Source organism: Phacochoerus africanus, chromosome 15, assembly GCF_016906955.1.
Source record: "Phacochoerus africanus isolate WHEZ1 chromosome 15, ROS_Pafr_v1, whole genome shotgun sequence".
Classification (NCBI taxonomy): domain Eukaryota; kingdom Metazoa; phylum Chordata; class Mammalia; order Artiodactyla; family Suidae; genus Phacochoerus; species Phacochoerus africanus.
Window position 1 is genome coordinate 137,018,881 of NC_062558.1, and position 12,363 is coordinate 137,031,243.

Genomic DNA, 12,363 nt, shown 5'->3' on the forward strand with positions numbered 1-12,363 from the left:
GCAGGTGTTGTATTTTTTTTTTCCAGTCTGTCTTTATCGAGATGCAAAACCATAACCATTGCCACTGGTCACAAGCATCTTAAGTCTCCCCTGGCCTCCCGTTTAAAATCATTCCTTTCCTCGTAACGTCGGGTGGGCCCCCGTCAGCACTGGATTCCTTCTGAGTGACTTTATGTGGACCCACAGGGTGAAAGGCACTGGCTCTCCTTTTAAAACGCCGTTGATTTAAAGAACCGTTCCCTTTAGGTTTGCTCTGGAGCCCCTCCTGCCGAAGAAAATGCACTCCCGCTCCCAGGACAAGCTGGACAAGGACGACCCGGATAAAGAGAAGAAGGACAAGAAGAAGGAAAAGAGGAACAGCAAACATCAAGAGATATTTGATAAAGAATTTAAACCCACCGACGTCGCCCTCCCGCAGTCTGAGGCTGTGATCCTTTCAGAAACGGTAATTTCACGGGGAGCTTTTCCCTGCTTGTTGGCAGCTGCCGGACCCATTGTGGCTCCACATTTAGCCGAGGGCGGCTGTCAGCTGGGTTTCTCCGAATGGGCTATGAAATCGTCATTTGAAAATCTGGGGTGCCCCGCAGCCCTCCCCTTGTATAACCTGATGCTGCAGGGCACCCTGGGCGCAGAGTAGAGTGCTGCTTTCTGGCAGATGCTTTTCTTGGTCTCCAACCTCCCTCCTGAAAGGGTTCGGGGCCCAGCCAGCCGTCAGCAGGACCCACGTGTTTCTGGACTCTGCGGTGAAATTGCAGTTGCTTCCATTAGAGGTGCAGGCATCGCAGAAGATGAACAGGAATGCTTTTGGTGTGGGAAACCAGCTAATGCCGTTCTCTCGCCCCTTCCTGACCAGAAACCCTAAGCCACATTTCTGCCCACGTGTTAGAATCTGCTCAGCTAGAGTCTCAATGCCCCATCCCACTGGGTCATGCCAACTCTTCTCGGTTCCGTGTTAGCCTCCCAGCCTCATCTCCTCCAGGCCTACATCCCTGAGCCATCTTCCAGAAGGATTTTCAGGGACTTAACATGACACGTGCTGAACATTAAAAATGGGTCCCAGGGACTCCCATTCAATCCAGAGTCTGGGGTGTGTGATGGCAGGGAGACCCAAGCAGCTCGCCCTTGTCCCAGGGCTGTGCCTGGGGCGGCCTCGCTCCCAGCAGCGCATGGCTGAGTTTGGAGTCTAGGGCAGAAAGGAGGCGGGGGCGTCTTCCAGGGTGAACTTGATTCAGAAAGTGCTGTTTGTAGACTGGAAACAAAACCAAGAAGAGGCTCTCGCAGGCTGTCAACTTCAAAGGGTAAGTCAGGCTTAGAGCCGCCTCCTTCTCGGAAACAGATGGACGTTTGCCTGTACGGCGGCCAAGAGTGTGCGTGCCCTGGACGGGCGCCCACGTCCTGTCCTGGCTGTCACTGAGGGTTGCTCATCAGAGGGCTCAGCTGGGACCGCCGGCTAATACGACATCCTTCACTGCTTGTTGGCCTCTTGCTCGTTGCATCTTGTCTCCTCCAGGCCATATGCCACTGAGACCCGCAGTCCCATGTCACTTGGCATCTAGAGGGGAAGGGAGACCCCAGAACCACAGTGAGGGCTTCATCAAGGCAGATGCCTCGGGAGGCCGTCAGCCGCAGCTCTGACGAAGCTGGGCGGTCGTGTTTCATTGCAGCCTAGGGCCTGGGGCCCAGGGAGGGACTGGGCACAGGCTGGCGTTAAGTGGCAGGTGTGACCTCACAAAGAGGGATTCAGAGGATTCTGATGCCCGTCCTGTGTGCCCGGTCCACCCCTCTGGCAAGCTGGGAGGCCAGCGACCCTGCTGGGACTGGCCAGCGCCCCTGTCTCTTGAACATCCAAACACCACAACCAGGTGGGAGAACTAACCGCTCCTTCTGTGACTATTAGCTCAGACTCTGGACAAGTCTTTCATATACTCTTATTTAAGCTCCACATGAAGATGTTAAAACAGACGGTCGCAGAGAATTTGAGCCAAGTGGCAGAGTTGATTGAAATTAAGTTGTGTGAAAAGTAGGCAGAGGACGTGCCAGGCTTGGGCATCACAGTACAACTTCTGGTCCTCCCTGCTGTGGCCCTGCTTTCTTGCTAGGATGGGAGCAAAGACGGGCTGAGTTCAGCACAAAATGCCCCCCCACCAGACTCCCTCCTGCCCCCTGCCTCAACCCCGCCACGGCTGGTACCCTCAGCAAATCCACAGGAATGCACCAAGGTCAGAGCAGAGAACCCCTCCTCCACCGCATTGGCCTCGGAGGTTCTCAGAATGACCATAGCTGCAGCTCCAAGGGCCAGGGATCCTGACCTCTCGCTGGAGGCAGACTTGGTCCAGACCCGTCTGTCCTCCCTCCAGGTGACAGGTGCTAGCAAGGTCTGTGAGTACAGTTAGCCTCTGCGCACCTGTGACCAGCCAGATGTTGTGGGACGGAGCAGGTGGGCCCGTGGGAAGGAGGTTTACTGAGCAGCAGCAGCAGTCCCATTACCCCGGGACAGAGCCCTGGGCCTCTGGGGCTGCCCTGCTCTTGACATTCACCTGGCCACCCCACACCTCTGCAGGGGTCTTGTCTCTTCCCTCCACGGAGCTGAGTTCAGCTTCCTCCTTGGATTTGCATCATCAACAATTTCATGACCTTTAGCTGAGCCTTTCAGAGCCTGGGGGCCCTCCAGGTGTAATTTGCATTTCACCAGTGAAATGTCCTTCTGTTCCCTGGGTCAGAATGTGCCCTGATGGGATGGGAAGGGGTGGGGTGGGATGGGATGGGGTGGGGTGGGGTGGGGTGGGAGAGTCCCAACCATGCTGTCCCCAGTCGGCCTGCGAGGAGCTTGTCAACTCCTGCAGATGAGGGGTGACACCTGGTCTCCGGGACCTGCCTTGCTGGCATAGGACAGTTCTGGACGTTGGCCTATTGGCCAGTGTCCCCCCCATCACCCTGTTTCCCAAAGGGCGTAAGCCTTCCTCCCCTCCTTCCAGCCTCAGTAGCCTCCAGGGAGGCAGCGCCTTTGCAGACCTCTGAGACACGCCACCTCCCGGCTGCTCTGCAGCTGGCCCTCACCGGCCAAGCCCAGGAATGAGTCCGCCCACCTGCCCTGCCCATGGGGCGGGGAGGGCACTTTGATTCCTCCTTTTCAGCTGGGTTAATCACTTCCTAATTACTCCTTCCTCAGAGTATTTTGAACTGCTTGTGTCCCCCCAGGCCTAATGATCTGAGACCAAGTGGTAAGAAATGGATAAAAGAAACTTCCTGATGTTACAGACACAGGAAAAGGCTTCTGTGGGAGAAGTCGGGCATCACAGTACAACTTCTGGTCGTGCATGTGAAAGTCAGAGACGGGAAAATGCAGTGAAACGTGGAACGAGGGAGTTCCCGTTGAGGCTCAGTGGAAAGGAATCTCACTAGCATCCATGAGGATGCGGGTTCGATGCCTGGCCTCCTTAGTGGGTTAAGGATCCAGCGTTACTGTGAGCTGTGGTGTAGGTCGTGGACGCAGCTCAGATCCCACGTGGCTGTGGCTGTGGTGTAGGCCGGCAGCTATAGCTCTGATTGGACTCCTTGCCTGGGAACCTCCATATGCCACGGGTACGGGCCTAAAAAGACAAAAAGAAAAAGAAATAAGAAAAGTAGAAAGAACACCTACCCCCTGGTAGTGTAGCGTAGCAAAGAAATGGGCGGCAAATAAAGGCAGTCCTTCGGCAAGGTTCTAGACTTTCACACGCCCACCAAGGACACCAAAAGAGATGAGGAGCCTGGGGTGTGCTGGTCAGTGACCCGGTCATTGATTCCTGGGGGCTCCCACCCACCCCGAGTAAGGAAACGTGATGAGACCCCCCCCACCCCCAAGACTGCGTGAGGGATGACTGGGGGCCCCTGTCATTGGCCAGGCTGCTGTAACAGTGCCACAGACGGCTCATCTCGGGATTCTGGAGACTGGAAGGCTTAGATCGAGGTTTCAGCCAGGCTGGTCCCCCTGACTGTGGGGCAGGGGTGGGGGTGGATCTGTCCAGGCCCCTACCCCGAGGCAGGTGGTCGACCAGCAGTCTCTGGCGTTGCTCGGTCTGTAGCCGCATCACCCTGGGATCTCTGCCTCAGGGCCCTGGCCCTGTGCGCATGTCTGTGTCCAGATTGCCCCCTTTTATGAGGACACAGGCCCCACGAGATCAGACCCACCAGAATGACCTCATCTTAACTTGACCACCTGCAAAGACCCTATTTCCAGATAAGGTCACATTCCCAGGTGCCAGGGGTAGGACTTCCACACGGGGAGTGTTGCGGTGACACGGCTCAGCCCGGGACAGACCCTAACTCTGCTCTTTCTGTCTGTTTGCTATAGATCAGTCCCCTGCGGCCCCAGAGGCCCAAGAGCCAGGTGATCAACGCCATCGGAACTGAGAGGCGCTTCTCCGTGTCCCCGTCGTCCCCCTCCACCCAGCACACCCCGCCCCCCGTCACACCGAGGGCCAAGCTCAGCTTCGGTTTGCAGTCCAGTAAGGGGACATTGTCTGCATTTGAATTCCTGACGTCGTTCTGTGGCCTCCCCCTTGACCGGTGGCTCTAAAGTTAGACCCGTGCTCTCCTGCCAGCAGAGGGGGGGCATGTTGACAAGCGTGTCCCCTGGGACTTCAGCCAATCAGGCCAGAGCCCCGCTGGGCTCCCGAGCTCCCTGGGGGCAAAGTCTGGGGCCCGTCCAGGCTCTAGGGCCTCCTGGGTGCTGGGGGAGACTCAAGAGGCACGTGGAACGTCCCCCGTGTCACGGGATGATGCAGCCCAGGGGGGCCCTGGACCTTTTCCTGTCCAGGAGGATCGGGAAGGGAAGAAGCACTTCCAGGCTGTGCGCAGGGGTCAAGGGCAGTTTTGCCCAATTTCTAGGGCTTCTGTGACACATTGCCACAGACTTGATGGCCTCAACTAAGAACTGAGAGTTATTCTCTCACCACCCCGAGGCCAGAAGGCCGACATGAAGGTAGCAATAGTCGAGCCTCCTCCTCGAGGCTCAGAGGGAGCCTGCTGTGCCTCTTCCAGCTGCTGGTGGGCCCCGGCGGGCGGGCCTGGCCTTCCTCGGCCTGCAGGTGCCGGGCTCCCACCCTGTCCCTCTCTTCCCAGCCCCATCCCCTGCTTCTTACAGGAGACTGGATTTGGTGCCAACAGCCAAAAGCTGGAAACAACCCAAGCACCCATCAGTTGATGAATGTTTAAGCAAAATGTGCATCCAGAGAAATATCCATGCAATAGAATATTATTCAGCCATTTAAAAAAAAAAAAAAAAAAGGTCCAAGAGTTTCCATTGTGGCTCAGCAGGTTAAGAACCCAGTTAGTATCCATGAGGATTCAGGTTCCATCCCTGGCCTTGCTCAGTGGGTTAAGGATCCAGCATTGCCATGAGCTGTGGTATAGGTCGCAGACGTGGCTCAGATCCCAGGTTGCTGTGGCTGTGGTGTAGGGTGGCAGCTACAGAGCCGATTTGACCCCTAGCCCAGGAATCTCCAAAGTACAGCCCTAAAAAAGCACACACACACAAAACATTCTGGAACATGCTACCACATGAATGAATCTCAAAAACATTAAGTGAAATAAGCTAGGACAAATCAGATTCCAATTATATGAAATACCTGAAATAATCAAATTCACAGAGACAGACGCTGATCCGAAGTTATCGGGTTGGCAAGAGCAGAGGAGGGATAGAGCGGTTGTGTCTCTGGGAGGATAAAACTAGAGTCGTGACGGCTGCACAACATTATGAAGGTGATCGGGGTCACCGATGGCAAATGTTAAATAAATACCACAGTAAAAACGACCAACCCGTCTTGAGAACGCGCCTTCAACCAGAGGCCACCTTCTCGCTCCTCAATTCAACCGAGGAGCGTCCTTCTAAATGGACACACCTCTTCCTAAGAAGCCCTTTCCTAATGAAGGATTGTTCATCAGATGCATCATTGGGGGAAAACTTGAAAAAAGACCTAAAGGCAACAAATACGTTGATTTTTCTCTCTTTAGCAGAGAAGACGAACAATTCATTTCTGAGTCTCCACAAAGGCTGAGAACATGTATTGCCGTAATGATCACTCCTCCGTTTGCAAACGGCTACTTTTCCGTCTGCTTTTGGACTCAATGGTACCTCCCCTGGCTGATCTGAAGCAACAGCCACCACGGCTGCTACTAGTAACTGCATTTCGTACAATCATGGGTTTTCCTGTTGTGAGAGTTTTGAAAGGCAGGTGGCTGGTTGTGAACTGAATTATTCGACTTGGCTTAGCACAGCTCACCAGGAAATGCCTGCAGGGGGCTCGCGCGGCGTCCTGCCGGGGCTCTGAACACTCCAGGTGTAGACTGTCCTTGTGACACCGAGCTGTGTAGACGCCACCAAGGCAGAGAGGCCAAGGAGGGGTCAGAAGGGGCCCAGCTGTTATTCCAGTGGTCTGAGCTCTCCTTTAAGCTCAAACTGCAGGTGTCTCCTGGTCCTAGGTAGTCTATTTCTAGAACATGCCCTCAGGAGGGGTTCCCCCCCTACTCCCCCATTGACAAGCATTTCTGTGGAATATAGTGTTCCCGTCCCCGCCCTCTCTCCCCGCCCAGGGAGAGCAGGAAGCAGCCGCAGTCACAGCGAAGGGGAATGTGGCTTTGATTCAGATCCACCCCGTCTTCCAGGCTTGGAGCTGAATGGCATGACCGGACTGGACGACGTCCCACCTCCCCTGCCTCTCAAAGGCACCAGCACAGACTACGGGACCTTGACAGAGAACCTGGACGTGATGGGCTCGCCGACGCCCCCGCCCCCGCCTCCTCACCAGAGGGTAAGTCAGGGCTCAGAAATGTGGGATCTTCCTGTCTTACCCTCCGCACCGAGAATCTGCAGAGAAGCAGGATGGGGTGCAGGGTGGGCAAACCCCCGTCCCCCAAGGCCACCCATCCTGAGCCATGCCTCTAGCCCGGAACCCACCCCTACCCCCTTTAGATTCAGGGTGCTGGCTGCCACAGGCATCATCAGCCAACTCGAACCCTCGTCAGCAGGGGCCTGGGGACTGGTCCTGCCTCGGAAACTGTCATTAATCTGGTCTGATGTGCTCGCTGCTCAGTGGCCTCTGGGCCGGCCTCCTAACGCACATATTGGCTAAAAATCTGAAAGAGCTACTTAAACCAGGGCCTCTGCCACTGGCTCACAGCTCTAGAAATGTTCTTTTGAAATCCCCGGGTTCTGTCTTGCTTCTCAAGGCCGCTGTCACACAGGCATCTCTGTTGTTCACTGGCGCGGCCGCCTGCAGAGGTCACTGTGCCCACGTGACCCAGCAGCCTGGGTCCGGGTTCATCCCTGCCCCGGCCACACTGTTCACAGCCTTAAGAGACTGGAGCCGTGCGGGGCCGAAGAGTGAAATAGCCCCGGTCCCACGTGTACTGGGTCACCTCTATGAAGTAACTATGCAGCCACAGACCTGGCAAATGTTGAAGACATGAGGTGGTTATGTGTCTCTGATTCTGCTCGTAACAGCGAAGCGTGTTTTACTTTCCTGAAAACAGTATAAATCCTGCGTGCTTTTGGGGGGGCGGGGAGAGGGTTTCACTGAGTGTTGTGCAAATGCATCATTTCTCTTCTTGTTAGAAGAGTGGAAGAGAGACGGATTTATTTACAGTGTGTTTATCTGATGATCCTTTTGTGTAAAGCAAACAGACCAGCAGTGAGGCTTCACCTTTGGTTTCAGAGGGATGGACTGTCCTTCCGAGGGCCGCAGTGCCTTCTGGATCGGTCCTCTGGCCCCGGAGAGTCCACCGTGGAGGACCAGCCCTAGAGGAGGGACCAGGTGCCCTCTGATGGCTTTTCAGGAGGCTGGGATGATGCAATAAGGAAACGTTAGCCTGGTGCCCCGCAGACGAACCACAGGTTAGACTGAAAGGAGAGGCAGGAGCTGAGTCAGAACATCGCTTGGTGGGGGTGTTGCTTTCCTAACAGCTTAGTGAGCCGATGACACTTTACGTTCCTGTGTCCTTATTTCGTTGGAAAAACTAGAATGTCCCCCAAGTCTCCCGCCACTGAACGTGGACCGTGTGAGCAAATCCATTTTTGTCACAAATCAATTCAGGGCTACATTGGATCGTCTCAGTTTCTGGGATATATCATTTAAGTTACGGATGCCACGCAGTTGGTGGAAGGGCAGACCTGCACAAGCTTTGGCTCCGTGTATAAACGGGTTGTGAATTCCGTCGATTAATTATCCGAGTCCCCTGGCTCCTGGGGTCTTGGTTGACTTACCTGTTGCACGAGAGCACGTGCAGGAGACAGGCCTGGGAGTTAGGTGTCATCACTGGAAGCGGCCACCCGGTGGGTGGGGCAGGGGGCTCCCGGTGCAGGCCCCGAGAGCCGCTGGGGGATAATGATTGCTGGCCCTCCTCGGGGCCATCCATAATCTCCTGTCACTCTCACTGATCGGCCTCGGGCTTATAGTCAGCTCTCTGTCTGGGTGTTAACACTCCAAGCTGTCGTGGCTTTCACAGTGGCTCTTCCACACCAGTCATCGGAGCCATTGGGTTGCTTAGTAGCAGTGAGCCTGCCATGCTCTTGTTTGGCACAAAGGGCACCCAGGACGTGTGCCCAGACTGGGGCCTGGCCCTGCATCATCCACACCAGCCCGCACTGTGGCTTCTGTGGGTCAACAGGCCACTATCCGATCAGACCTGGAAATCGGTGTTTCTTTCGGCCATTCTCACCCACTGAAAAACCTGCCCAAGTCTATTCTCTTCCTTCCCATGTTAGAATGTCTGAAGGTCGTCCGATCCTTCTGGTTTTCTATTTATTCTCTTCTCTCTGCTACGCCCTAGATCACCTTATTTATTTGTCTGTGAATCAGGAGGAAATCTGGGCAGTGAGGAGATGCCTTCACCACTGTTCCATCCTTGAAACATCCTTTCTCACCTTGAGCTAAATGTGAACCTCCACCTGAGGCTGTTACCAGTCCACTGTCACCCTTGATTGGAGGACAGCACTTGGTGATTTCATTCTGGCTTTTTCTATGGGTAGGAAAAAAGCCGCATCCTGTCTGTTTATCTGTACATCTGCTCATTCATCCCTTCATTCACTTTTTCACTCACTCATTCATTTACCTGGTTGGCCAACATATGTGGACCCCTCGTGCATGTCAGGTGCCTGTAATGGGCACAAGGGCGCCCAGAGCAAGGGACCAGCCACCCTCCATCATTCACACCCTGGCAGAGACGTTCCGCTTTTCCCGTCACCTTTACGGCTGTAATTCACTCTTGAGACTCTAAAGCAAGCTGTGGCCCGTGGGCCATATTTAGCCAGCTGCCTGTTTTTGTAAATGAACTCTGACTGGAACACAGCTGCACCCAGTCCTTGATACACTGTGAAGAGTTTAAACACCCCTAATAACCTCGTTCACCTCCCTCCGTTTGCAGTTGGGATGAGACTGTGGATGAGAAACTACCTTGTCAGTGGGTCACTGGGGTGGTGGCTGCAGGTGCCCCTGTGGCCCAGCCCACCATCTCTCATGTGGCCTGTCCACCTCTGAGAGCAAGACAGGCTTCCTGCCCACCTCGCTTAGGGACTTGTTTATCCCTGAGTCATTCCGGGGCATCTTCAGGGGCATGAGGGGGACCCGTGGGTGCTCATCCAGGGAAGTTCAGTTGGAGTTCCTGTCGTGGATTGGTGGCTAACCAACCAACTAGTATCCATGAGGACTCAGGTTCCGTCCCTGGCCTCACTCAGTGGCTTAAGGATCCAGCATTGCCGTGAGCTGTGGTGTAGCTTGCAGACAGCAGCTGCAGCTCCAATTCGACCCCTAGCCTGGGAACCTCCATATACCATGGGTGCGGTCCTAAAAAGACCCAAAAAAAGGCTCAGTTGGGACACTTCCAGGCTGCCTGGGAGAGCCTGGGTCCTGCTTTGTCAATATTCACTTATTCTTAACCGTTTAAACTACACGGTTCTGAAACCGGTCCATTTCAGGGGCCCCTGGATCAATAGCCCCTGGATTTAAAACCGCCACCCAAGGAGCAGTGGTTACACTTGTCAGGGGCAATGCAGACGCCTGAGGTGCTTTGCCGGCCTGAGCGTGGCAGACGTGCCAGCGCCAAGTCAAGGAAAGGGCACGTCCCACCAGGTGGAGGTTGACTTTCCCTCGCCGCCACTGCCCTGCCAGGTCAGACCTCCCCTTCCCTCCGGGGACCACTTCTTTCCAGTAGGAGCATCAACCGTGCCCCGGCTGCCTTGTTTTCTGTCTTGCAGCATCTGCCCCCTCCGCTGCCCAGCAAGACCCCACCGCCTCCGCCTCCGAAGACGACGCGCAAGCAGACATCGGTGGACTCGGGGATCGTGCAGTGACACCGCCTCGCCGACACCCCGAAAGCCAGACGGCATCCTTCCTCTCCCTCCGCGTCTTCTCCCACGTCCGGCGTTTACCCCGTGGGCCCGTGACGTCTGATCGTAGTGCAGTTGCTTTTCCTTAATGGGAATCAGTCCCCGGCCGTGGAGGGAGGGGCATCTAGCATCGGGGAGTGAGGTGGCCAAGGGCCTGGGATGAGCTGTTGTGTTTATCAAAGTCGGAGGTTTCTGAGTGCGTCAGGCTTAAGAGAGCCTACGTCTTGCCCCAAAGTCCTTTCTTTTTGTGCCAAATGACAGTAGCAAAGAGCCGGGTTGATCCGAGTTGAGCGCGACAAGGAGAGATGAAACCTTGTCTGGAGGACTGTGTAGTAACTGAGTTTACAAACCCACATGACTCGAGGCTGAACCCCAGCCACCTGCAGGATGTTTCAGCTTCCTTGTTGCACCTGCCGGTGTGATGTTTTGCTGGTTGAGCGTCTCTTCAAAACCTCCATCAGGAGAGGAAGGTCAGGCCTTTCAGGGAAGTTCCTGATTTCCTTTGGTGTCATTTAAAATAGGATATTTCTCAGCTACTCAACAGTTACCAATTTATGGGGTAGAAACAGCATTAAAAATATGGGATCGAGTGGAAAAACACATGTGAGTATAGGAAGGTCAATTTTCTCTCTCTGTTAAAAAAAGCAACTGGATGCCACAGGAGATGCTTTTAATTGGGTAAATGCCTCTTGTTCTCATTCTGTACAGAAGTGTGTATATGTGATGATCTTTAGAACTTGTTTTAATTTTTGTGGTCCTCCTGTTTATTGAAATAGGTGCCCGCAAATGATTCTCAATATGTGTTCTTACTTTTTAACTGGGGAAAAGTGTTAAAAACAAACAAACAAAAAAAAGCAACGCAAATTAAGTTTCGTTGGTTTTTTTCAAAGCTCAAGTCCTAAAAATGGTTGTGGACAATGATTTTTTAAAAAACTAACTTTGTATAACCTAATATTTTAATTCTATCATCTATATTTTTTTATTCACTGTAATCATGATACTCTTCTAATAGGCTCAAAAGTTAATCATGGACAACAGAAAATAAAATGTCTGTCATTTAAAAAGACTCACAGCATCTGACATACTGTTTTTATCCCTTGATATAAAATATAAAAGCTGCTGTTGCAAGAGTTCCTATTGTGGCTCACCTAAGGGCCTGACGTCGTCTCTGTGAGGATGCAGGTTCAATCCCTGGCCTCACTCAGTGGGTTAGGGATTCGGTGTTTCAGTGGCTGTGACATAGGCCTCAGCTGCAGCTTCTATTTGACCCCTAACCTAGGAAATTCCTTATGTCACAGATATAGTCTTAATTTTAAAAAAATAATAGCTGCTGTTTCTAGTCTGCTTTTTTTTTTTTTTTTTTTTGGCTGCACCCATGGCATACAAGAGTTCCGGGCCAGGGATTGAACCCATGCCACAGGAGTGACTCAACCAAGCCACAGCCGCAACAACACCAGGTCGTTAACCTGCTCTGCTGAGCTGCCAGGGAACTCCCTCTATTCCGCCTTCTTAAAGCGCTTTGTGATTTTTTAAGATCTCTGTGTGCATCTTCCTCAGACACGGTCCTTAATCGCCTCTATGTCATTGTCTCTGACTTGGAGCCCAGACGGACAGACCCAGGGCCCTCTGCGTGTCTGCACCTGCTGTGCTCAGAGACAGAGCAGAGCAGAGCCTCCAGCTGGCTGGAGCTTTCCCCCTCAACCCAGCCCTGGGCTCTCTGGCTGTACATCAGCTGTTATGTTTCCTTTTAGCCTTTTCAGCTGCTAACTTGAGAGGCATTCGTTGAGGGGGTATATCTTTTAACTCCAGAGGCATCAGACCTCCCAACTTCCTCTGAATCTGAGGTGAAACGAAGAAGGGCGCTGGGCTCCTGCTTTCAGTCCGTAGGTGTCTCTGGTCAAACGCAAGGGTGTGACTCTGCCCCTTCTAACCAGGCTTCCGAGGAGGCTGATGCAGAGCCCAGGAGGCTCAGAGGAGCTTTCTCACCCAATTGCTGATCC

The 12,363-nt window shown here is 53.6% G+C and overlaps 1 protein-coding gene across 2 annotated transcripts in view; it reads left to right on the plus strand.

The window, feature by feature from the left end:
• Positions 1-11,430, plus strand: part of DOCK1 (dedicator of cytokinesis 1) — a 535,081-nt gene extending 523,651 nt beyond the window's left edge. For both annotated transcript variants that reach the window (XM_047760279.1, XM_047760280.1), the window contains exons 49-52: positions 247-445; positions 4,334-4,487; positions 6,646-6,791; positions 10,232-11,430. In XM_047760279.1, coding sequence (XP_047616235.1) covers positions 247-445; positions 4,334-4,487; positions 6,646-6,791; positions 10,232-10,327 — 595 coding nt within the window. In that variant the 3' untranslated portion in view covers positions 10,328-11,430. The remainder of the gene's footprint in view (positions 1-246; positions 446-4,333; positions 4,488-6,645; positions 6,792-10,231) is intronic.
• The last annotated feature ends 933 nt before the right edge of the window (positions 11,431-12,363 follow it).